We start from the raw sequence: 25,429 nt of genomic DNA on the forward strand, positions 1-25,429 counted from the left end.
GAAAGAACCAGTACTCAATTTACAGGAGGCTGAGTGGGCCCACGTGTCGTTCTGAAAGTTACGTCAATGAGAAAAATCTCACCACTACCTGGTATTGGACTTGAGACCTTCCAGTCCATAGCCAATTGCACTACCAACTGAGCTACTCTGCTGCATAATACAAGTGTTTATAGTACCTTTAGAAATAAGGATGTGATTGACACTGCATGGGTTAACTCGCATGTGTGGAGACTCAGCATCACTTCCTCCAATCACAATTCACATGAGCTAGACTAGAAATTTTAGGGTACTAAAAATGTATGTATATGCACCTAAATAAGGTTATAAAATGATAAAATGGGCACATAATATGCTATAATAGGCCCTCAAAATTTTAATTATTTCTAAGAAACAAAAGTTATAGCATCAAAAAAATTACAACAATTCCACTCATCATAAGTTGCTCTGCAGTGTGCAACAATAATCTTCACCAAATTGTCCATGTGTGTCTTTTGTCAGTCGATATAATTTCAAGTCCTACGTCTTTATAAAACTGAAAATATATAGCTCAACAGAAAAGTCGTCCAATATGACGAGATTTAAAACCACTGAGAAATAAACTCAATGGCAAATATTATTGAAAAGCTACTTTTTGAGTACTTGGAAATAGTTTAAATTGATAATAGATGTAAATAAAAACAAAATGAATAAGTCATAGACAGTAGGCCTAGTCATTAACAGTATATTGTTAGAAGATGGACCACCTTGCAGAATCTAATTAGAGATAAATTATGCAATCTAGTGTGAAGGTACATACCTATTTGTTGTAGTTGGCAAAAAATGATTTTCCCATTACAAGTCATCCCTGGAAATTCCAGGAACCACTGTCGTATAAGCATACTCTGATGTTTTTTCTTTAGGCATCTCTATCTCAACTTATGAAACTCAGGGTAATGAAGAAAACAGAATGTTTCTGAATCCTGACAGTTTTATGTTCAATGTAGTAAGACCAGTACTACTGGTTATTTGATAAATTGAGCAGTTCTGAAACAGTAGCTTATACCATTTTTATCCAAATGTAAGTCGACCCTGAATCTAAAGTACTCACTATTTTGAGAGACTTCCTAAGAATATTCTTTATTTACTTACCGGTACCAGTATTTTTCTTTTATGCAGTCTGGCTACATAATATTCAATGTAAAAACATCGACTTTGAGCAGGTATAATGGTATTCCTTAATTTACGATTTTAAGACGACTCCAGAATTTTGTATTCGAGAAATGATAAAAAAAAAACCTTCGTCTTACATTCGGGTAAATACGGTAATTTAAAATATTGACTGTTGTTACTTTAATATTTTTCTGTAGTTGATTATTTAATAATGACACTATATCAACTACTCTGTTATTTAGCATCGATGGGATTGGTGATAATGAGATGGTATATGACGAGATGAGGCTGAGGATTCGTAATAGATTACCTGACATTCGCCTTATGGGTGGGGAAAACCTCGGAAAAAACTCAACCAGGTATTCAGCCCAAGCGGGAATTGAACCCACACCCGAGCACAACCCCAGATCGACAGGAAAGTGCCTCAGCCGACTGAGCTACGCCCATGGCTTTTATTGAATTTGTGTCTTTATTATTTTTAAACTGATATTTTCTTAAAATAAGTGGAAATAGTCACTTTAGGCACTAAAACTATAAAATAGGCACTAAAGACTCAAACAGGCACTTTAGGATACTATAAAACTCTACCAACTTTCATCGTTTTCTATGGAACATGTACATATTTTAAAATGTTTACATTCATGCTTAAAGAACAAAATAGATAATTACGGGTACCTCAGAATCCGAGGTCTATGAGTGACGTAAGGGAACAAGCATTCAGTGTTGTCAGATCGTATGCCTGCATTCTGCATCCAGTTCCTAATGCAGTCGTGCCATTGGAAACTGACAGTGATTAAGAGGAGGTGTGACAACACTATGCTCTCTGTCTCTGTGCAACGTCACATTTGCAGTGGGAAGGCAAGGAGTTGAGACAAAATTTGTAATGGTTTTCAATACGCTGACACTCACGTTGAGAGATAAGCCACTTTAAATTTAACGGCCACTGACTGGCAATGATATAATACGAGATCTGTAACATCAACCATAATCTTATTTCTCAGGGACTACAGTATGAACAATGTGTTGAAGTAAGGACAACTTACTAAACTCATTGCCTCTAAAGCTGAAACCATTTTTTTAAACTAAGTATTCTGAAAATGCAAACTATTATCTTTGTCCTTATGAGTTAAAGCCTTAAAATACTATTAAAAAATTAGTTGAAAATTTAAATTGGAACATTTTTCTCATGTCATCATTCAAAATGGGGCTCAGAACATATAACGAAAAATCAGGATGTCCCGCAAAAGTGAATGATTTGGCAATCCTAGTAAGAAGAGACACACCATGTAAGATAGTCTGCTTTCCATCCTGACAACATAAGTTAAAATTCTGGCAAATCTAAACGCAATTTATAATGAATAATGACAGTTTTGTGACAGGTTTGCCTGTGGCAGTCCAGTTGCATGCCACCAGTTCACGTTTCTTCAAAATTAACACTATCATCCTTATTAACCATGTAGTAATTAATGGAAAAACTATTAGCATACATTGTATCATTTCTCCAAGAGACCCATTCTCTAAAATATCAAAGACAAATATATCTGAAATTAATACTTATTCTAAGTCTTAGAATACAGCACAGTAAGAGTTGGCAAAAGAAAAAAAATGTTTATGAAATTAAACTAGGTTCGGATTATGTTTTGAGCCGTGCCCACAACTACGGCCGTTCATCTAGTACGTCACTTCATCCGTCAGAGCGCTCTCAGACGTCACAGTATAGATAGCGCTATCAATCCCTTCATTTGTTCTTTCCGAATAACCCTATTCGCCTGTTCATTACGTCTCACGAGGATAGAGGGGGAGAGAGTTTACCTGTTTTAATGTAGACACACGGAGCATCACTCGGGTTCCGGTACGCGGCAGATACACTTAACAAGACTTAGGCTCTCGTACGCGGGAGATACATGGAAACAGTTGGCTCAGATTCAAGCTTTCGTACGCGGCAGAAACATTTAGCAAGACTTAGGATTTTGGTACGCGGCAGATATAGACAACGTGACTCGAGCTTTGTACGTGTTGGAGATAGATCAGTGGAGTAGTTATATTGCGTCGTGTGTGTTTGGGATTTTAGTGGATCGTAGTTTGAAACATCGCTTGCTAGTGATACGCCTTGGGGTCAAGTTTTAGTATTTGCATTGAGTAACATATTTGTGAGATATATGTGTTTGAGGTAAATTGTATTTGCGAATTATGTAATGAGATTTGATTTGAAACGTGAGTTCATGTTCTGAGACGGTTTGAGTGATAAAGCAGCGATTACGGTCTCACATATTGTTTTAGTGTATTCCCTGCTCCATTTGATTATTGGTTTCCTTTGCCGCTATTTGTTATTATATGCGTCGAGTTTTGTTGCCATTTAAACGATCTTTGAGATTGGAATTATCGTCCGTTACTTATTACGTGTATCTGTCTCCATCCCTCTCTCTCTCCGTTGGGCATTCATTTTGTAAAGTGCAGAGATTTGTGTTAGTGCAATTTGCACAGAGTATATGAGCAATATGTGCAATGGGTAATGTATAGTGATCATTCATGTAATGTCTTATCCTTGGTAGAGTTTCTCTCTTATTGAGTGTATATGTATTTATAGTTTGGTTACTCAGATTGAGTGGTATCTATGCTCGAATGGATCATGTATTAAGTTAATGTGTCGGCTGGGTGTTGTGTTCAGATTCATACTCAGATAGTTAATATATATATATATATATTTATTTAAAGAGTGGTTCATGAACATATGGCTAATAGGTTAGTCACTGATTGTCGAGAGACGGCCATATTAGATTGTTTAATCACTTATAAGTGTGTTGGCCTCAGCCTTGTGATACTTACATGATTTACATATCCTGGGGATATCATTTCAGATTAGTTTGTCCTGTTTTCACTCACCCATTTCATATTTATTGTTATTTCATTTTTCATTTATGTACATTGTTACTTATTATTGTCAATTATATTTGTTTTACAAATTCACACTATTCATTTCTAAAAGTCTTCCACTGCGCACATCCAATCCTTCCAATGTGCCATCCACCTGGCGAAAGCAGCCAATATAAGAAAGATAAAGAGGAGGAGTGGATGATCGTACCACCGCCCTCCACCATTACAAATGGTAGCAGAGCGTGGTTATAAATGGTTTAGCGTGGTTATAAATGGTTTAGTATGGTTTATAAATGGTTTACCGTGGTTATAAATGTTATAAATGGCTTACTGTGATTAATGGTTACATATGTTTTGTGTTGGTGCTTAGGATTTGACATTGTGGCACTTGTAGATTCCTTCTGGCTGTCTTCGATCAACGTTTGCATTTTTGCAACCCACTTTTGAGGTGCATTGGATTGATTGCTCATAATAGTGTGGATTTGTTGAAATTTTGATAATTTTTTTTGACTTGAGATTAATTTGATATTTCTTTGTTTAAGTATGAGTGTTCAAATTGGTTGGTGTTGGGACCTATCGAAGGTTAACTTGATTGCGGAGCTGGAGAGTGCTGGCATATCTACGGTGGGTAGGAAGCGGGAGTTGCAGTCTCGATTTTCCCTATATTTGAAGACGTTGGACCCGGAGACTGTGAGTAACATTCGCCTGTGAGTTGAGGATGAACTTAAAGACAAATATGCTATGCAGGGATTAGCCTCACAATCTTCAGTCCCTATTGAGCCAAAGAAACGAACTTCCATTCAGGCGGAAGGTGAGGGTCCGTCTACTCTAGTAATAGGTGGGGAAAAACAAATGGATCCCGCTTATATGTCACAATTGGATATAGAGAAAGGAAAATTGGGCAGTGAGAGAAGAATATTTTCTTCCGATGTAAACCAGTGCCATATGAAGGTATATTTGGATTTAGTTAGAAATTTGCGGTTGACTGATGGCAAGAATCCGAGGTTATTGATGGGATTTTTAATGGAAAGTATAGGAATCCATGCCTTGAGATTAGTTGAGGATCGAGAGTTCATATTGGGTTTGATCCCGCGGACTAGTGGTTTATTATTGGAGATTTTTGGACGGGGTATCCGATTTCTATGGGCTTGGCCCATCCTTCTCGAAAGAGTTGTTTTGGAACTTCTTCCTTCACGTTTGCGAGAGGACTTAGTTAGAGATTATTTATTGCTCCGATTTCAGTTTCCGGAAGAGAATTTTTTGGAATTCCTCGACTCTGTATATAGGGCCAATGTTATATTAAACCATTATTCTACTGAGTCACAATTGATAGAATTGATTTTGCAAAATATGAGTCCGGGTACTAGATCACACTTCGTGTTTCAATCTAGGCCGCGCACGATCGAAGAGTTACGTGAGTTGGGGCGAAGTGTAGATAATTCCCTGATAGTGGAAAGGCAACGGGATAGATCTTTGCCATATCATTTTCGTTCGCGTGAACTGTGTTCAGGTACACGTCCGTTGAATCCTGTGAGTCAGCCTAAAAATTTTATACGAAAGAGGCCTCTTGTGTGTTTTCGATGTGGCAAGTTGGGTCACATTCAAGCTCAGTGTTGGGTCTTGCCTCATAAGGATTTTCAAGATTCTAGCAAACCCGAACATAAAGAAACACTACGTAATCCGGTTTTTAATGTTAATAAAAGAACACGCCATAGTCAGGCTCATGTCTTGCCTTGGGTCTCAGTAAAATTTGGAGAGGTTATTATACCCGCTATCTTGGACACGGGTGCTGCTGCATCCATAATTAGAGCGGACTACGTTCCATTTTTGCATCATATGAAGAAGATACGGAGTAAGCAGTCGATCAAGGAAACATGCCAGTTAGCTGATGGCAGTGATGTCCCTGTTACTACCTTGGTGCGGTGCCATTTTCGTATTAACGAGTATTCTTGGACTCATCCTTTTAGAATTATCGAACATTTACAAGTCCCTATAATCTTAGGAAACGATTATATCGTGAGGTCTGGCATGGAGATTTTTTCTTGGGATAGAGCGTATGGATTTCACTTCAGGCCAGGAGAGAGTTGGAAGTGAGATGAGAAACCCATAAGTAAGAATCTTCTGGTTAACCTTGTGTATTCGGAGGATGCCGACCCAGAACCCATCGGTGCTGGTTTGCCACGTGTTGGGGACTTAGGTCAATACGGTCATCTTGTGGAAGAATTCCCTGAGTTGTTTGTAGAGCGATGGGAGATAGAGTTAGGGTAAGAATATTCCCGCAAAGCTCCGCTCCGAATCAAGTATTGGCGAAGTTGATGTTTAGATGGTCCCAACCCTTGACCATTTCCAGATTTCTTTCCCCTGTCACAGTCGAATTAAGTTGCCCAGATACAGGCTGTCCTATTCGTAAAGCCCATGTCTCGCACTTAAAATTAGTTGAGAGAGAGGAGAGAGTAGCTTACCCTGTTAACGTGGTACCGAGTTCCTGAGTCCGGGGGCACTGCTGTGTGTCCTCGTTATTTGTTTATTTTAATGTGTTGGTTATTTTTTATTTATTTCTGATCACTGTATTTTGGTATTATGCTCTGTACTATATGTATGCTATATGTTTGCAGATTTTGTAATCCGGCGCAGTCTTTCCTATATTCCCTTTTAACTTCTGTAAATTTTCCTAATCTACCATACCTTAATAGAGTGCTATCTATGAGAGCGAAATCATCGTGGGATTAGCATGCACCGAGGACTTGACGAGCGGGCACTCGTCCGACATTGGCCGGGCCGCCGAACGGATTCTGGGGACGCCTGGGTTCTATTCTGCGATACTCGAGCCTCTTTTCTTCTCGACTTGCGAATCTTCCAGGATGCTTTCCCGGAACTCGCATACTTGCATCCACACGAAAACTTTGGAATTTCTACATATCTGTTAGGCTTCATGTGGTTGGCCGTAAACAGTAACCGCTGGTTTATGGGGACCGGTTGGCATCTGTTTTATCCTCCAAGTGTCTTTTGGAGTTACTACTTATTCTTCTTCCACTAGTTGCAGTTCTACGAGCGACGACTGGTGTATGGGAACCAGTTTGGACTTAGGGTCTAGCATCATCGGTTGCAGTAACTAACGGGATGCCGCTCCGGACATCTATTCCAGAGCAGAGGGCATCAGTTTCTGGAGTGACAGAGTTCCTCCAGTTGGGGCTGCCGGAGTGCAGTCAGGAAGAACCAGGGAGTGACCCGGGGCCACTTAAGTTGCTGAGAATCGTCGGGGGGCCGAGGTGCCCGAATTGGGGATGTGGATTTCCCAATACCTGGAGCCGCATTGATGCCGCGCAAGGATACCGTGGCATTATGGAGTTCCAGCAAATTGACACTACACCCAACGTCCATGGATAATTTCAACTGTTGCTGGTTCACCGGTTGAAATTCAGCGCAGTGGGGGAGAGTGAGCCGTGCCCACGACTACAGCCGTTCATCTAGTACGTCACTTCATCCGTCAGAGCGCTCTCAGACGTCACAGTATAGATAGCGCTATCAATCCCTTCATTTGTTCTTTCCGAATAACCCTATTCGCCTGTTCATTACGTCTCACGAGGATAGAGAGGGAGAGAGTTTACCTGTTTTAATGCAGACACACGGAGCGTCACTCGGGTTCCGGTACGCGGCAGATACACTTAACAAGACTTAAGCTCTCGTACGCGGGAGATACACGGAAACAGTTGGCTCAGATTCAAGCTTTCGTACGCGGCAGAAACATTTAGCAAGACTTAGGATTTTGGTACGCGGCAGATATAGACAACGTGACTCGAGCTTTGTACGTGTTGGAGATAGATCAGTGGAGTAGTTATATTGCGTCGTGTGTGTTTGGGATTTTAGTGGATCATAGTTTGAAACATCACTTGCTAGTGATACGTCTTGGGGGCAAGTTTTAGTATTTGCATTGAGTAACATATTTGTGAGATATATGTGTTTGAGGTAAATTGTATTTGCGAATTATGTAAAGAGATTTGATTTGAAACGTGAGTTCATGTTCCGAGATGGTTTGAGTGATAAAAGCAGCGATTATGGTCTCACATATTGTTTTAGTGTATTCCCTGTTCCATTTGATTATTGGTTTCCTTCACCGCTATTTGTTATTATATGCGTCGAGTTTTGTTGCCATTTAAACGATCTCTGAGATTGGAATTATCGTCAGTTACTTATTACGTGTATCTGTCTCCATCCCTCTCTCTCTCCGTTGGGCGTTCATTTTGTAAAGTGCAGAGATTTGTGTTAGTGCAATTTGCACAGAGTATGTGAGCAATATGTGCAATGGGTAATGTATAGTGATCATTCATGTAATGTCTTATCCTGGGTAGAGTTTCTCTCTTATTGAGTGTATATATATATATATATATATATATATATTTAAAGAGTGGTTCATGAACATATGCTAATAGGTTAGTCACTGATTGTCGAGAGACGGCCATATTAGATTGTTTAATCACTTATAAGTGTGTTGGCCTCAGCCTTGTGATACATGATTTACATATCCTGGGGATATCATTTCAGATTAGTCTGTCCTATTTTCACTCACCCATTTCATATTTATTGTTATTTCATTTTTCATTTATGTACATTGTTACTTATTATTGTTAATTATATTTGTTTCACAAATTCACACTATTCATTTCTAAAAGTCTTCCACTGCGCACATCCAATCCTTCCAATGTGCCGTCCACCTGGCGAAAGCAGCCAATATAAGAAAGATAAAGAGGAGGAGTGGATGATCGTACCGCCGCCCTCCACCATTACAGTTTGTAAATTCTTCGGATTTATGTTTCTACCATTAATATTGGCCAGTGCAAAAATAACAATCTGTGCATTTTTTTTATTAGTTAAATGTCAGTTGTCTTATCATGTGAGCTGATTCTTACCTAGGTTGAGAGATTCCAATACGATCCAACATTCGAGAGAATTTGAATCTGTTCTCGGCCCCATCAACTGACTCAGGAGATGTGCCCAAAATGCGAGCTTGTTGGCGATGCAAGTCCATGGCAATGTTATTGGGCAACTGGCCTCCCATGCACAGGATTATTCCCTCAGGATTCTCCAAATTGTATATATCCATAACTACCTATACAACATTAAACACAAATTAATATATGCCTATTGCTACCACCTGTCTAAAGATATCTGACCATTTGGCAGATTTCTGCATCAACTACAAGAAATTTGTTATTACTTTACTATTATAAGTAAACGATATCATGCAATTGGCACATTCTTTCTCATATACATTTTACATTAAAGCTCGGCTTGAAACCATCTTTTGAGCACCAGATGAGAAATCTCATTAGATAGATTAGTCCGAAAATAAAGAACTCGGAAGTGTCAACCAAAAGAAGCCCAGTTCCTACAGCCTGTAGATATAAAGAATCTCTCTTCCATCCTCTGTCCCTCCTCCTCCTTTCCTACCTCTCCGACACAAATATGGAGGCTCTGTGCTTGAACACGAAGGTAAACATGGCAAGATCAACATCTTGCAGTCCGAAGAGTCTATATAAAGTATTACAGGATTAGCATCATGGGCGACAGTTGAGGTGTACAGAAATTGCCGAAGTTTATATAAAGTATTACAGGACCGGCATCATGGGCGACAGTTGCGGTAAACAGAAATTGCCGGCAACATACAGTAATTAAACTTTTACCGTTGGAAAACAATGAGATTGATGTAGAGGAACTTGAGGCCTGTTGTCTTCTTTACGCTAACATACAGATTTAAACTTTGACTCTTGGAAGGCAATGTGATTGGCGTGGGAAAAGTTAAAAAGGTATCATCCTTCAATGTGCTAAACTCAAAGTCTTCCCCCTTTCGACAATGATAGCAACGTGATAATAACAAGTGGTGAAGTTGGCACAGTGGCATTGATATGGTAGTGGTGATTGTGTTAGAGAAGGCAGTGCTGGCAGCAAACCAGTATACTATAAAGTAACCAGCAGTGATGGTGGCAGATCAGCAGTGTTGACAGTTATGGTATAATCCAGAATAATTTATCATTCATTTTGAATCTTGCGTACACCACTTTAACACTTGAATATAACAGTACACACAGTACACACACACTATTCGACTACACAATCCAACACATTCCAACAATAAAACACACCCTCCTAACAGGCAGAGAAGTTCGAGATGACGCCGAGATCTAGTAGGCTCTGATGATGGTGCGTGATGCACTGAAACAGCTGTAAGCCGGAAAAATATTACATATTTAACACGAGTAAGTCCACTAGTTCATCAATTAATTTATCATTGCTGTTTCCTTAAAAGCATCAGAAAAGAATCATTACCAATACTAGTCTATTGATGAACATTTCACGCTGCAACTCAAGAAATGCTGAAAGTAGCTTTGATGATGGATTCCATAACAAATGTTTTCACACTATTCGACATTTATTAATGAGAAGAAAATAGGATTGAAGTCCTTCTAACACGACATTCGCCTTTTGAAATTCCATGACCGATGAATGAACAATTCAGCAATATTCATGAAAAAAATTGTGTTCAACACAAAAAATTGCCAAATTCTCATAAAACGGGAAAAAAACGAGCAAAATTCGCGGTCATGGAACTTGTCTACAGAACGAGTCTCATTCAAACCCTAACAAAATTTCAACTCTCTGACTCAATTAGTAGAAATTTGTGAAAAAATCATTAGCGAAAATTGGGTGACCCTACTCATCAGTCATCATTTTCGTTGTAAACAGATCACTCAATTTTGTACTTCTACTAACAAGATGTAGATTTATGTGCTAAATGCAAAGATGTAAAAGACGTAAACAATATTACTTTTTTTTTTTTCCTTTTCTATAAAATTGCTTTACATTTATTTCTAGTCACATATTGGTAAACATGTCACTTGCCTCAAACGAAATCTCCTCGAAGTAAAGTCTGTCGCACATATCATAGTCTGTGCTTACAGTTTCTGGATTGTAATTAACCATGATAGTCTTCTTTCCAAGATTTCGCAACTCTCGAAGGCATCCAACAGCACACCAGTCAAATTCCACTGAACTACCAATACGATACACACCAGAACCTGAAAAACAAGACGTAGTTGCCATGGCAAAGTCCGAAACTTACACAACTATCCAATTTGAACACTAAAATAATATATAATATGAGAATTTTACTTTCGCCTTATACATTGTAAATAGCGTCATTTCTTGCAATTATCAAAATGCTAACTCATAAGACATTTTATTTCATTACAATCATTGTAATTTCGATGTCATCAACAAATTTATTCATAGAGTTGAAATTGTGAGTTCAAAGGGGTGGGAGGCCTCAAGAGAGTATAGTCGGCTGATGACTATATTCTAGTAAAACTTGGGTAATGCCAGTTATACCTACCAAGTCCTATGCATGCATGTCCTAGTCATGGCCCCTGGGTAATGCTAAGTCATGCTAGGGCGAAAAGCGAGTTCCTGACGCCATAATTGGGACTTATCAGCTAAGGGAGTAAACCACGACAGAAAATCATCGTCCACCCGGGATTGTCAGATGGTTGAGCTTGGGGCTGACGACCCCATCTCATAAAAAACAATTGTCACGAAATCCAATGGAGAAATAGCCGGACGGACTTATTCACGAAAAACTGGATGAGTGTTGCTAGAAATAGGGATGAATGGCGGAAACTCCTATGGACAGCCAGGACCCATGATGGGTTATCGAGCTAAGGATGATGATGAAATTGTGAGTTTGACAATCCTCAACGTACCAGTACTTCAAAAGTCTCTTTGCAATAAATTATTACATAATTCTGTCTATATAAAAAGTACAATATTTGTTTTAACAGAGTAAAAATTCAATTTAGAGATTTTCTACTAAATATATGTTTTCAGCACTCCTTATAATAGGAAAAGAACAGATGGAAAAAACTTGCAAAAAGCAAGAAGCTATAATATATATTATTTTAATGTACAAGTACATATGATATTTCCATGCAGATATTCTGCGTCATCATACGATGAAAGAGTAATGGAACGGAGAAAAATTCTCTCCGGCGCCGGGATTTGAACCCGGGTTTTCAGCTCTACGTGCTGATGCTTTATCCACTAAGCCACACCGGATACAACCCCGACGCCGGTTAGAATCGTCTCAGATTAAGCTCCAACTCTTGGGTTCCCTCTAGTGGCCGCCCTCTGCACTACGTCATAGATGTCTATGAACGCAGGACCGAAGTCCACACATGTGCTGAGGTGCACTCAATATGAGTGACTAGTTGGCCAGGATCCGACGGAATAAGCGCCGTCTTAAATCACGAAGTGATTTACGCATATCATATATATTATTTTAATGTACCGAAGTACATATGATATTTCCATGCAGATATTCTGCGTCATCATATGATGAAAGAGTAATGGAACGGAGAAAAATTCTCTCCGGCGCCGGGATTTGAACCCGGGTTTTCAGCTCTACGTGCTGATGCTTTATCCACTAAGCCACACCGGGTTTTCAGCTCTACGTGCTGATGCTTTATCCACTAAGCCACACCGGGTTCAAATCCCGGCGCCGGAGAGAATTTTTCTCCGTTCCATTACTCTTTCATCGTATGATGACGCAGAATATCTGCATGGAAATATCATATGTACTTCGGTACATTAAAATAATATATATGATATGCGTAAATCACTTCGTGATTTAAGACGGCGCTTATTCCGTCGGATCCCGGCCAACTAGTCACTCATATCGAGTGCACCTCAGCACATGTGTGGACTTCGGTCCTGCGTTCATAGACATCTATGACGTAGTGCAGAGGGCGGCCACTAGAGGGAACCCAAGAGTTGGAGCTTAATCTGAGACGATTCTAACCGGCGTCGGGGTTGTATCCGGAGTGGCTTTGTGGATAAAGCATCAGCACGTAGAGCTGAAAACCCGGGTTCAAATCCCGGCGCCGGAGAGAATTTTTCTCCGTTCCATTACTCTTTCATCGTATAATGACGCAGAATATCTGCATGGAAATATCATATGTACTTCGGTACATTAAAATAATATATATGATATGCGTAAATCACTTCGTGATTTAAGACGGCGCTTATTCCGTCGGATCCCGGCCAACTAGTCACTCATATCGAGTGCACCTCAGCACATGTGTGGACTTCGGTCCTGCGTTCATAGACATCTATGACGTAGTGCAGAGGGCGGCCACTAGAGGGAACCCAAGAGTTGGAGCTTAATCTGAGACGATTCTAACCGGCGTCGGGGTTGTATCCGGTGTGGCTTAGTGGATAAAGCATCAGCACGTAGAGCTGAAAACCCGGGTTCAAATCCCGGCGCCGGAGAGAATTTTTCTCCGTTCCATTACTCTTTCATCGTATGATGACGCAGAATATCTGCATGGAAATATCATATGTACTTCGGTACATTAAAATAATATATATGATATGCGTAAATCACTTCGTGATTTAAGACGGCGCTTATTCCGTCGGATCCCGGCCAACTAGTCACTCATATCGAGTGCACCTCAGCACATGTGTGGACTTCGGTCCTGCGTTCATAGACATCTATGACGTAGTGCAGAGGGCGGCCACTAGAGGGAACCCAAGAGTTGGAGCTTAATCTGAGACGATTCTAACCGGCGTCGGGGTTGTATCCGGAGTGGCTTAGTGGATAAAGCATCAGCACGTAGAGCTGAAAACCCGGGTTCAAATCCCGGCGCCGGAGAGAATTTTTCTCCGTTCCATTACTCTTTCATCGTAAGAAGCTATAAATTTAAGAGAATAATGGTTACTTAATAATTGTTTTGAATAAATATGTAATAATACGTACTTTTCAATATACAGCAAACTCTCGATTATCCATGCGCGGATTATCTGGTTTCCGAGTTATCTGTGCACCATTACAGTTTATCCATTTTTTGTCACGAAAGTTTGAATATATGTGAACTGAGCTTGGAATTCAAGCTCACAAGTCTCAAAGTCACCTTGGTATAAAAATTGTGTGATTGCAACATGTTCATAAGGTTTACTACTTATAGTCATGTCACTCTTATTTCTGGCAGCCAATCACGTTGCAGGTCGGCTACATTTAAACATGTGCTTTTTGTAATTTGCTGTTGATGACGTATGCACTTCCTAAGGCTCAATAAATACTTAATATAATCGCCCATTATTTTGGCTCTTTTGTTGGATCCTTGTTTGACACCAGTAAAAATTTCCAACCAATCAGACATTTTCTTATCAATTTTGACAGAAATTAAAGTTTCTTTGTATAGGTTAAAAATACACTGGTCAAAAAAAGTTAAGCATATTTCCAGTTTACCCAATAATACCTTATATTTATGTTTCTTTTGGTTTTATGTGGCACGTATTATGTTTACCAATTCAAACGCTTTCATTTGTTTTATTCTGCATCACTAGGTAACGTCCAAATCACGGCTAGTAAACAAAGCCTGTAATTCGAGGAAAGTTCAATCAGTGTCGTTTTGCTTCATAGTGCAGTACAATGGCTCGGAACACCCTTACAATGGCAGACCGCATGAAAATCATCACTTTGATGGAACAAAACATGAGACAAGTTGATGTTGCTAACATCCTTCATGGGAATCAAAGTATTGTCTCCAGACTGTGGAGAAAGTTCCAGGAAACCCAGTCAATAGCAGATCGACCTCACGAGGGCCGTCCACGCAAAACAACACCAGGTCAGGACCGGTATGTAAGGTTATCTGTACGTAGGAACCCTATAGCCTCAGCTACAACTCTGCGCCATGACCTGCGCGAAGCCACTGGTGTTGTAAGTAGCCAAACTGTGCGCAATAGACTTCATGACATAGGGTTGTATGCTCGAAGACCACTCAAGACTCCAGCACTCCGTCCACATCACAGAGCACATGAGAATTGGACACGAGACCAATGGACCAGAACTTTATTCTCAGACGAAGTGAGAATGGGCCTACACCCTGACAACAACTCTATTCGCGTATGGAGACGAACAGGGGAACGAAATCATCCCTCAATGACCGTGAAACGTCACCAACAGTTTGGTGGTTCAATCTTGTTTTGGGCAGGTGTCATGTTTGGCCGCCGCACACCACTGGTTTCAATAGAGGGAAACATGATTGCTGCCGTGTATGAGAACAGCATCCTCCAACCCATAGTAAGTGGTTTTGCAGAGACTGCAGGAGAAGGGTTCACTCTACAGGACGATAAAGCTCGGCCTCATCGTGCTCGTAGTGTGCAGCGGTATCTAGTAGAACATGGGATCCGAAGAATGGATTGGCCAGCATGCTCACCGGATATGAACTGCATAGAGCATGCATGGAGCTTTCTCAGGAGAGCCATTTCCAATCGTCCACATCACCCATTAACGATTCAAGAACTCAGGAATGCTGCCTTGGAAGAATGGGACAATTTGTCTCAGGAGAGCTTAGATGCGTTGGTACTGAGTATGCCCCGTCGCATACAAGAGTGCCTCAGGGTTCGTGGAGGACCAACACGTTATTAAACAGGGTACTGAAAGCACCATTTCCTTTTCTTTGATGATGTACGAATTTCAAATTCCTTTATCTTTTCCGTTGTTTCCAAACAATGCAACTTTTTAATTTCATATTGAGTCCATTGTTAACAAATAGTGTATTTCTACTTTTAAGTTTATTCTGTGGAACCAAGAAACCCAATTATAATTTATCTATTTTATTTTAATTAATAAAAACCTTTATATGGCTAATTATGCTTAACTTTTTTTGACCAGTGTATTTTCAATTATTTGTTGTGGAACATTATCACATACGGTACTAGTATTTCTACAAGTTTGTTATGTCTATTATGAATATTAGTATTACTTAATCATCATCATTCTGGACACGACAGTTCATAGAGGGTAAAGCCGGCCAGCCAACTACTGGCATCATGTCCACATGCCTCAGCAGAGGTAAAGATCATCCAACCAGTAAGGGAATATCATGTGGTTAGCACAATGATCCCCTCAGCATTGTAGCTGGTTTGCGAAACCAGATTTCGCTACCTACTGTAGTTCCCCAAATTCATGATGATGCTGGGTGGACATCAGTCCCAGACACTGGCCAAATTTTATGAAAAAAATTTCTTCTCCCTTGCGGACTCAAACCAGCGTTCATTCCATAATGTAAGTCCACTCATGATTCCTTATATCACGACATTATGGCACAGGACTATAGATATACGTGAGTCCATACAGACACAATGTTGTGACTTACCTATGACCATAGTATGACCTCCAGGAAACGCCAAGTCATGTGCTGAGCCATTGTATGTGAGGTACAGATAATTGGTGCTTGCAGGCCACTCTGCTGCCACTGTGTCTATCTGCTTGACATATGGTGTGATTCCTAAACAAAAACATCTTTCTGCTAAAAATATTCTTGAAAAAATATTTGTAATCATCAACCGAGAATTAAATATTCTATTGTATTATACATTCTAAAGATAAAAATGTAAAGACTCCCACAGAAAATAAAAACTAAGTACTTAATCATATTATGTAGCATATAAGCTGTAACATTTTGCACTACTTACACTTTAAACATAATAGGCCAAGAAACTGTCTTTTATTATTCGGCTGAAAAGCTTTTGTCATCCAATCTGCTCTCAAAAAACTTGAAAGTTAGAATTTATAAAACAGTTATATTACCAGTTGTTCTGTATGATTGTGAAACTTGGACTCTCACTTTCAGAGAGGAACAGAGGCTAAAAGATGTTTGAAAATAAGTTGTTTAGGAAAATATTTGGGGCTAAGAAAGATGAAGTTACAGGAGAACAGAACAGAGAAAGTTATACAATGCAGAACTGCACGCATTGTATTCTTCACCTGACATAATTAGGAATCACAACATTCAAATCATCTTTTTGGATCTCTGGTAATATCGCCCCCTCCAACTTTTTAGGTAATGTCTCTTTAGTTTCCCTGTCTGTGGTAATAGGACAAGTTTCAGAACTATTAATTAATTTTTTTAGCTTCATGAATACAACTGAAACCAAAATGTGATGAAATATTATCGTGACCCTTATGTTCTGAAAAAGATTTGAAAAACTTCGTGATTTTCTGATGATTTATTGCATCGTTTTCTCCATTTACGTTTTCAGTTTCCTTTTTCGACTGTCTGATTTATGTTTATAACTATTCGACATAGTGCAATTAAAACAACAAAATTTGGCAAAGATTTTTTAAAATTTTATTGGGTTATTTTACGACACTGTATCAACATCTAGGTTATTTAGCATCTGAATGAAATGAAGGTGATAATGCCGGTGAAATGAGTCCGGGGTCCATCACCGAAAGTTACCCAGCATTTGCTCGTATTGGGTTGAGGGAAAACCCCGGAAAAAATCTCAACCAGGTAACTTGCCCCGACTGGGATTCGAACCCGGGCCACCTGGTTTCGCAGCCAGACGTGCTGACCGTTACTCCACAGATGCGGACATTTGGCAAAGATGATCACTAGACAATATGAATATTAAAATTCCAGTACTGGTACACTAAAGATAATAATAATAAAGCAATAAAAAAAATAAACACATTCATTGTGCACTTGTAACAGTCACTGTTCACTGAGCTATAATGAAACATATTCAATCTCGGACTTGAGACAGAAGTCTGAAATACGCAATTTAATTAGTACTCTATTACTCAATGGAACCACTGTTGTCTCATTAATTTTACATGAAAAGACGAAAATGACACCTAACTGGAGTTTTGAGATGCATGAGCTATTTGTGTAACGTTAAATTAACCTTATTCACTAAATTTTCTCAAGTAATATACTTAAATATCTGAACATTTTAAAAAGACATAAGGAGAAAGATGATTACACTGCGGGTTATAATGGAGACGAATGTTATAATGTGATCCTCAGGGAATTGGTGTATAAGTCACTTTTGCATTTAACTGTAAACATGAACCCATATAATATATCCATTGTTTCCTGTTGAAGCTAATTTATAGCAATGCACACTATTCAAATACTGTACTACAGAATTTATTATATGCAGAAAAGGGGTATGTATATTTGATCATAGTATATATTTTTTGAAGGGGGGCTTATGTCCAGGCCCCTGTAACCGAAGATCCAACTGACTCCCCTCCCTCGTTTGTGGGGGTCCTGATCAGTTATTGACAGGTATATAAAAGGAAAGAGAAGGACTGTCCAACATTTAATCTATAGTCTAAATGTATCAGCCAGAATCTATTATCCTTACCCGTTTCCTCGCGCTTCTTCCTGACAAAGAGCTCTGTACTCTTGACGAAGGTTGCGATCTGCTTGTCAGAAAATCCGTACTGCTTGGCTTTGAGCAGTAGATCCTGTGATAGTTGTGGTTGTCCCACAGACTCCAACATCACCTGATAGTCTACAATGTTTTTCATCTTCTGCAGAAACCAGCGATCAATTTTGGTGAGTTCATACAGTCTGTCAATGCTGTATCCAGCCTTGAGAGCAGCAGCCAACACAAACATACGCTTGTCTGTGGGCATCTCCAATTCTTCATCAGAAAGTGCTTTCACATATGGGTCGAAACCCAAAACGTTCTCGTCCATCATACGAAGAGCTTTCTGGAAAGCCTCTTCGAATTTTCTACCAATTGCCATCACTTCACCAACACTCTTCATTGAACTCCCAATCTGAAATATCGACCAATTTTTTTAATCGGCTGAGCAACTGCCATAATATCATACAGTCTATCAATGCTGTATCCTGTATATGCATTTATATCTACACTATGTCCGTAAAGTCATGGTTCAGTTTTGAACAATTATAATGGCTAAACGAAACGAAACGAAACCAAAGGATGAAACTTACAATACAATGAATGTGGGGCTATGTCAAGCAACGTGTGTACAGTATTCGTATCAACAACACTGACCATTTAAAAGAGAGAATCAGAGACAGCAACAAACGGGGGGGGGGGGGGGGGAACACGGTGTCCAGGAAAAACCTAGTAAAAAATAAGTAATCATAACTCAGAAACTGCGACATTTATTTTACTGATGTTGACACGTTTAGAAAGAGAAACTCAAAAAGTTGCAGTTGTTTCTGTTCACTTTGCCACAGATATATAAAATGTGGCTTTGCCAGAAAAGTTTATCTTGGATAGGTACGATTCAACATTTTTAGCACATTCCTGAATTATCTCTGCAAGCTATTTCTACTGAGGGCGATCTTCATTCTTTATAGCATGAAGAAGTTGCAGTTTGTAGCTGTGTAGGTGCAAACGTTTGTGGACGATGTTGTAAACAGTGGATTTTCTACAAATTCAGTTATCTTGCCGCCACATGAACAGATTTCTGTGGGCTTCGTGTAAAGAAAGCCTGCATCCTATGATCGACATCATAGTAGGTAAGACATTATTTCCTTGCTTTTCTGCTTTAACATATAACATTATCTGTCTCCCAAAATTGCTTGTCTCAGTGTAGGATGCTGTCCTGTCACATGGTGAGGAAGTTCTGCCTCGTTCCATTTGAAATGACGCACTCGTGTAACCAACTGCATATGAGCTAGCCACAAAACGCAATGAGCCTTCTCCTATTTGGTCTACATCCCAAGATGAGGATTAAATTGCAATGAAAAACAAGATTAAATTGCAATGAAAGTAAGACTCTCAGCAACAATGTCAACAATTGCGAGTGGGGAAAAACATTTTTTGTTTCTCCTCACACAAGGGTATGCCCATGATCATATTTTGCTGCGAGTGCATCCCAAAAAGGCTAAATATTCTCCAAGAATTATGTGACATTCGCCTTACAATTGGAGGGAAGCTCTGAAAATCCCCAAATTAGTAAATCAGTCCAAGCGAGTATCGAACCCATGCCTGAACACAGTTCCACATTAGCAAACAAAGGTGGTAGCACCTGAGCTACACCTATGGCAAGGAATTATTACTAGTGAGTCAACAGCTTTTCTTACTATTTTTCTTGTGATTCGGTCAAGAATATAACTCTTAAAGATGCCTAGGTAGAAGTGAACCTAATTATATATGGTACTGTCTATTACTAACAGATCTGTATAGTATGAACGTGGAATGTTCTTTGTATAGTTTCACAAATTTCAATCAAAATTTGAAACCTATACAAATTGCATTAAGGAACAAAACAAAGAAAGACACCCAGACAAAATTGTATAAATTTATGGCAACAATGGTTTTATCTACTTTATGGATCAGAAACCTGGATACTGAGTTACAGTTATTAGTAAGATTAAAGCAGCTGCAGTGAAATTTCTAATGTCAGTGAAAGGATTCTTCAAACTAAATAAAATAACAAATGCAGAAGTAAGGAAAGAATTTAATATATATTCCACTGTCAATAAAATCAATGAGAATGAAGAAAATGGAAAGAACATGCACTAAGAATGAATGCAGAAAGATTACCAGAGAAAATTGTAATGTATGAACCAAAAGGAAAACGGAATGTTGGTAGACTACATGAAAGATGAAGTGACTTCTGAAGTCAGAACAAGAATACATTTCCTAAACCAGAAGAGAAGAACAAGAAGATGGAATCCTTATTAAGCAGAGTCAAGAAATTCAATTATTCCGTATTTCTGTAATTAACAAAAAAACAGGAATGTCCAATGCTATAATAGAATATATGGTACTATCTTACAAGAACACCTGAAGTGTCCTAAATTGTATACATTTCTGAACTGTTTACATTTGATGAAACAAAAACGGTACTTCTCGTGGTTACATTAAATCTTACCAGTACTTAATCTCTCTCTCTCCTCCCCCCCCTCTCTCTCCCCCTGTATCTTCTTTCTTTGTCACTCACACAATACTATTGTATAGTGACAAACTTCTGCACCCTTCCTATCTGTGGTTTCATGGAAGTTGCTAAAACAGCCTACCTCAAACTGTTCTTGAAATAAGTTTTATAGCCTTCTCACACTTATTTTACACTTAGTGACATGAAAACAGAACATCTATATGTTTGAATGAATATATGTTTATAGTATTAGTAATATAATTTACCTTAGTGCTCACTCTAGTGAACTTGCTGAGATCCCAGCGTGGAATTTTCACTACGCAGTAGTCCAAACTAGGTTCAAAACAGGCAGTTGTAGATCCTGTTACAGAATTTTTAATATCTGGCAAAGGAATTCCTAAAGACAGCTTTGCAGCTACGTAAGCTAATGGGTAGCCCGTTGCTTTACTTGCAAGAGCAGAACTTCGAGAAAGACGGGCATTAACCTAGAAAGAAAATCGTTTTAAAATTATTAACAGCATTTTGAAATTCATACTGCTGTATTTCCTATTCATAACTGAACAGAATATTAAATCATATTAATTAATGGTCGGGAATGATACGTAATTTAATGAATTCATTATCTAGTTGGCACTAAATGTTTTTGAAAGATATAGGATTAGTAGGTATATAGGTACTGAATTTCTAGAAGATAGTTCTGAAGAAAACATATTTGATATAAAAAACACTGTTACCTCAATTATGTAGTATTCCTCCGAAGTCGGATTGCAGGCGTACTGGATATTGCACTCTCCAACAACACCAAAATGACGTATGACATTAATAGCAGTTGTGCGAAGAAGGTTGTATTCCCGATTTGTAAGAGTCTGGCTGGGTGCAACAACAATGGATTCCCCTGTGTGGATGCCTAATGGATCAACATTTTCCATATTACAAACCTAAAAAAATTAACAAACACAGCTCTGTTAAACTTTTTCGATCGCAATGTAGGAAACAACACAGAGAAATACATAAGCCAGTTTTTCAACGCCACTTTGTGGGAAATACTGTAAGTTATTTCCTTATCCTCTGTTTAAAACAAAAATGAAAATAAAAATAAAAATAAAATAAAAATGCACTGAAGATGTACGAATTGCAAGACATACAATTACCAAAAGTTTTCAATTCATTTGCAAGAGGCAGGCTGAAAATTGAATTGTAAATAATTGGATAAAAGTAAACAAAATTGAAACGAACACATCAAAAATATGGGACACAGCAGATCAACAAATAGAGTGATTTATATAAAAACTAACACATTTCTTTCTTCATTTATTTAAACAAGAATGATGCTAACCACAATTTGTTATATCTCAATGTAGACTGTCTTTCGGAGGTAACTAACTTCTATAGAAAATGATGAAAATGTTCTCCCTTTTGCTCAAGACAGGACCCTTGATCCAGCTCTGCAACAAGTTGCTCAACGAACTCCATAAAAACGCGACGGGACTCTGCAGTATTCACAGTCTGATCGAAAAAAAAATTGGTCCCACTATTCTTTGTATGGAGATTGCACAAAAAACCCTGACTTTCGCTGGGCGCATAGGTGCTTCATGAATGACATGACGTGGATTTTGGATATTTTCAACTAGATGGCACCACATGCCATATATCAAACTAATCCATGGAACTAATTGAAATTTCCATTGATGATCAGATAATTTCTAAGAACCTTTGGCCACTTCAGGTGTAATTCCTAAGAAGCGGCTGACGCACGCGGCTGACAGATTGCGTGTAATGCACTACACTGCTACAATGGGATGTTAGGGAAATGATTTCTATACTGCGTCAGCTGCTTGTGTCGACAGTAGTGCAGGTTGAGCCACGTGGCTGTACCCTTTCAAGAGCAGTACAGATGCAGCAGTAGCGTGTCACTTGCCTTGCTGTATAATGTCTGAAGCAAAAGTTTTATTTACTGTTCTGGAAGATGAAAAACTGGTCGAAATGGTGTCGAAGTTTCCATGCATCTTTGATGTCGCAAGCCCAGTCTACAAAGACCGAATTGTTAAGGGTACCCATGAGTGAAATTACGAAATTCTAAACTATAAAAGCTAGATTTTTCAAATTTGTATCATAGGTTTATGATAATATACTTAAATAATTCACAAAAATTACTTTGTAACTCTTATGGTTCACACGTTATGGGCAAGTTTACATTTGGGGGGGGGGGGAGGGGTAACTAAAAAGATTTCGTTCTCATAATTTGTGCATACCCTCACCACATATATTGTATATTTATTTAAATTGCCCTGGGTTTCCATGTAGATTGATTAGATATGTTTCTAGAATTTTTTTAATATTGTATAATATTTTTTTAAATAAAAAAAAAATATGAATCTGAAAAAAAAAAAACACTGAAATTGTATTCATCATAAAACCCAGAGCAATTTTTATTCACTGCACATCTGTGAAGTTAAATACCAAGTTTCAACTGTCACAAAATCTGCGTAGCAAGGAGCATTTTATAGGAATGAAAATGCTGAAAATTTAAAGTGTGAGAATACAGTACAAAACTGAGCGTGTAGCAGCTGGAATTTAAAGCACCACGGGACTTTTAAAATTGGCGTATGGATTTAAAAAATGCCGCTATCGTACTGGTGATGATATTTTTTTAAACAATGTAATATTTTATGTCAAAAAATAAAATTGTAATTTTTGAGAGAATTTCTTCAAAATTCACTCATAGTTACCTTTAAAGACAATGCTTGGAAAGAAATAGGAGAATTTGTCGAGAGATCAGGTAAGAAAAATATAATCTATCCTAAATTTATATAGTTTATTAGCATTATGTGACACATTTATATTGTTGTAAACATGTTGTACAATGTGTAAATAACTAGATTAGTGAGTTCTAGTAATACGATTATTTTGCCAGGGTACTGTCCCTGCGTGACTATTGAAATATTTCGTAAATGAATCTTGCACATAAAACCCTCAATATTCGAAAAACCATCATCCCTAGCAAGTGGTATAAAATTTTTAGATGGTGGTGGTTCATTAGGGTCTAGTTCATAATAAAGTCTAAACCGCGATAAACTGTGAAGTGTAGTAACTTAATTAACAATTAAATTATTATTTTCATTTTCACAGAAGCATATTCAATATTCAGTGTGACGATACAAGCATCCAAGAAGATGACACTGAAGACACTGCAATGGAGGACGCTGGTGCACCATCAAGTTCTCAAATCACAAATGATACTTCAACACAGAATGTGGACAGAATGGCGAATTCACTTTGACCACCGAGTAAACGCCAAAGAACCACGAAAAAATTATAGGCTTGCTGGAGGATAGGCGCATTGATAGAAAAAAATATCACTGACAGTTTGAATCAAAATTGCGATGATGACACTGATTAAAGTATTGTGATGTCCGTCAAAAAATGAGATGCAATTTGATTCATGAGGTGAAAATGAGATCACTGCAGATAGTTTTTGATTTGGAAAGTCGCTACACAAATCCTTCCATTTTGCCACCGGAACCTTCAGCCTCAACAAGCACTAGTAGTTGGATGACATGATCATCGCCTTCAACTTTGAATATCAGCAATCAATTAACCATCCATGACTCGTATGACTATAAGGGATTTGAAACCCAGGAACTTTTGAATCACTGTGATTGTTTTCAGTGTTAAAAAATAAAAACTGATTAAATTACTGCAGTTTATACCAATAAAGTATTTTTATTTTACAGTTTTTTCATTGTTACATTTCAATGTTGCAAGAGAAAACTGATTAAATATATTATTACAATACTACTATAAAGCATTTTTATTTTACATACCTCAGTTATGGCTAACTTTTCGTCAAGAGTTATAGGGTACAGATATCTACTTGAAGAATCTTTCTTCAGATCGTCTTTGATCAGATCGAAAACACAGTTGAACTGAGCAATGTTTAGCCTGAAAAACTCCCGAAATATCTTGTCATCTTGTAACATGTGCTGATTGATTAGTGTTGTAAAAAATGTTTCTAGCACCTTGTTATAAATACAGGATATACTTCAGCTTTTTCATCATTTATATGTTGGAGCAGAATTTCTTCCCCTTCATGAGGACCTAACATTCTAAATGTGCTAAGTGCAAAAAACAACTTTCTGAGATAATGATGAAAAACACACTGCGAAATGCATGTTGAGATACCTACAACACCACCTTTTGGCGCACGAATGAGTCAATTACAGTTGAGATACAATAAAGACAATTTAGTATCGTATTCTCATATGGATGTTCTTTCCTTAGATTGAATAAAATGAAATTTGAAAAACTGGAACTTAGCATATTTTAGAATGTTAGGTCTTCAAATATAATAATAAATCGCTTTCACTCATTGTGCAAATGTCCTCTCACTAACAAAAGATCGCACACGTCTGACGTTTCATAAGAATCACCTACTAATGCATCAGCCGTGAACATCAGACGCACTACATCAGCTGCGTGCATCAGACGCTTCATAGATCTCTGGATTTTACAACACTGGATTTCTTCCTATAGGGTTTTTTGAAGGACAGAATTTATGCCACATGCCCCCAGACATTAAACGATTTACTCAGAACATTACACACGAGATCACTTGTTAACAACAGAATCCTTCAGTGAGTGGTCAGTAGCATGGAATGACATGTTGAGTTGTGTCTTGAGCAGGAGGAAGGACATTTT

General features: G+C 38.4%; 1 protein-coding gene across 2 annotated transcripts in view; it reads right to left on the reverse strand.

Annotated features, from left to right (window-relative positions):
- r (carbamoyl-phosphate synthetase 2, aspartate transcarbamylase, and dihydroorotase rudimentary) overlaps positions 1-25,429 on the reverse strand; it is a 441,968-nt gene that overhangs the window by 309,821 nt on the left and 106,718 nt on the right. For both annotated transcript variants that reach the window (XM_069820902.1, XM_069820901.1), the window contains exons 11-16: positions 21,466-21,669; positions 20,998-21,216; positions 18,232-18,652; positions 16,233-16,364; positions 10,921-11,096; positions 8,931-9,130 (exon numbers count right to left, since the gene is read on the reverse strand). In XM_069820902.1, the coding sequence (XP_069677003.1) occupies positions 8,931-9,130; positions 10,921-11,096; positions 16,233-16,364; positions 18,232-18,652; positions 20,998-21,216; positions 21,466-21,669 (1,352 nt within the window). The remainder of the gene's footprint in view (positions 1-8,930; positions 9,131-10,920; positions 11,097-16,232; positions 16,365-18,231; positions 18,653-20,997; positions 21,217-21,465; positions 21,670-25,429) is intronic.

The sequence above is a fragment of the Periplaneta americana genome, chromosome 3 (genome assembly GCF_040183065.1).
Source record: "Periplaneta americana isolate PAMFEO1 chromosome 3, P.americana_PAMFEO1_priV1, whole genome shotgun sequence".
NCBI lineage: Eukaryota > Metazoa > Arthropoda > Insecta > Blattodea > Blattidae > Periplaneta > Periplaneta americana.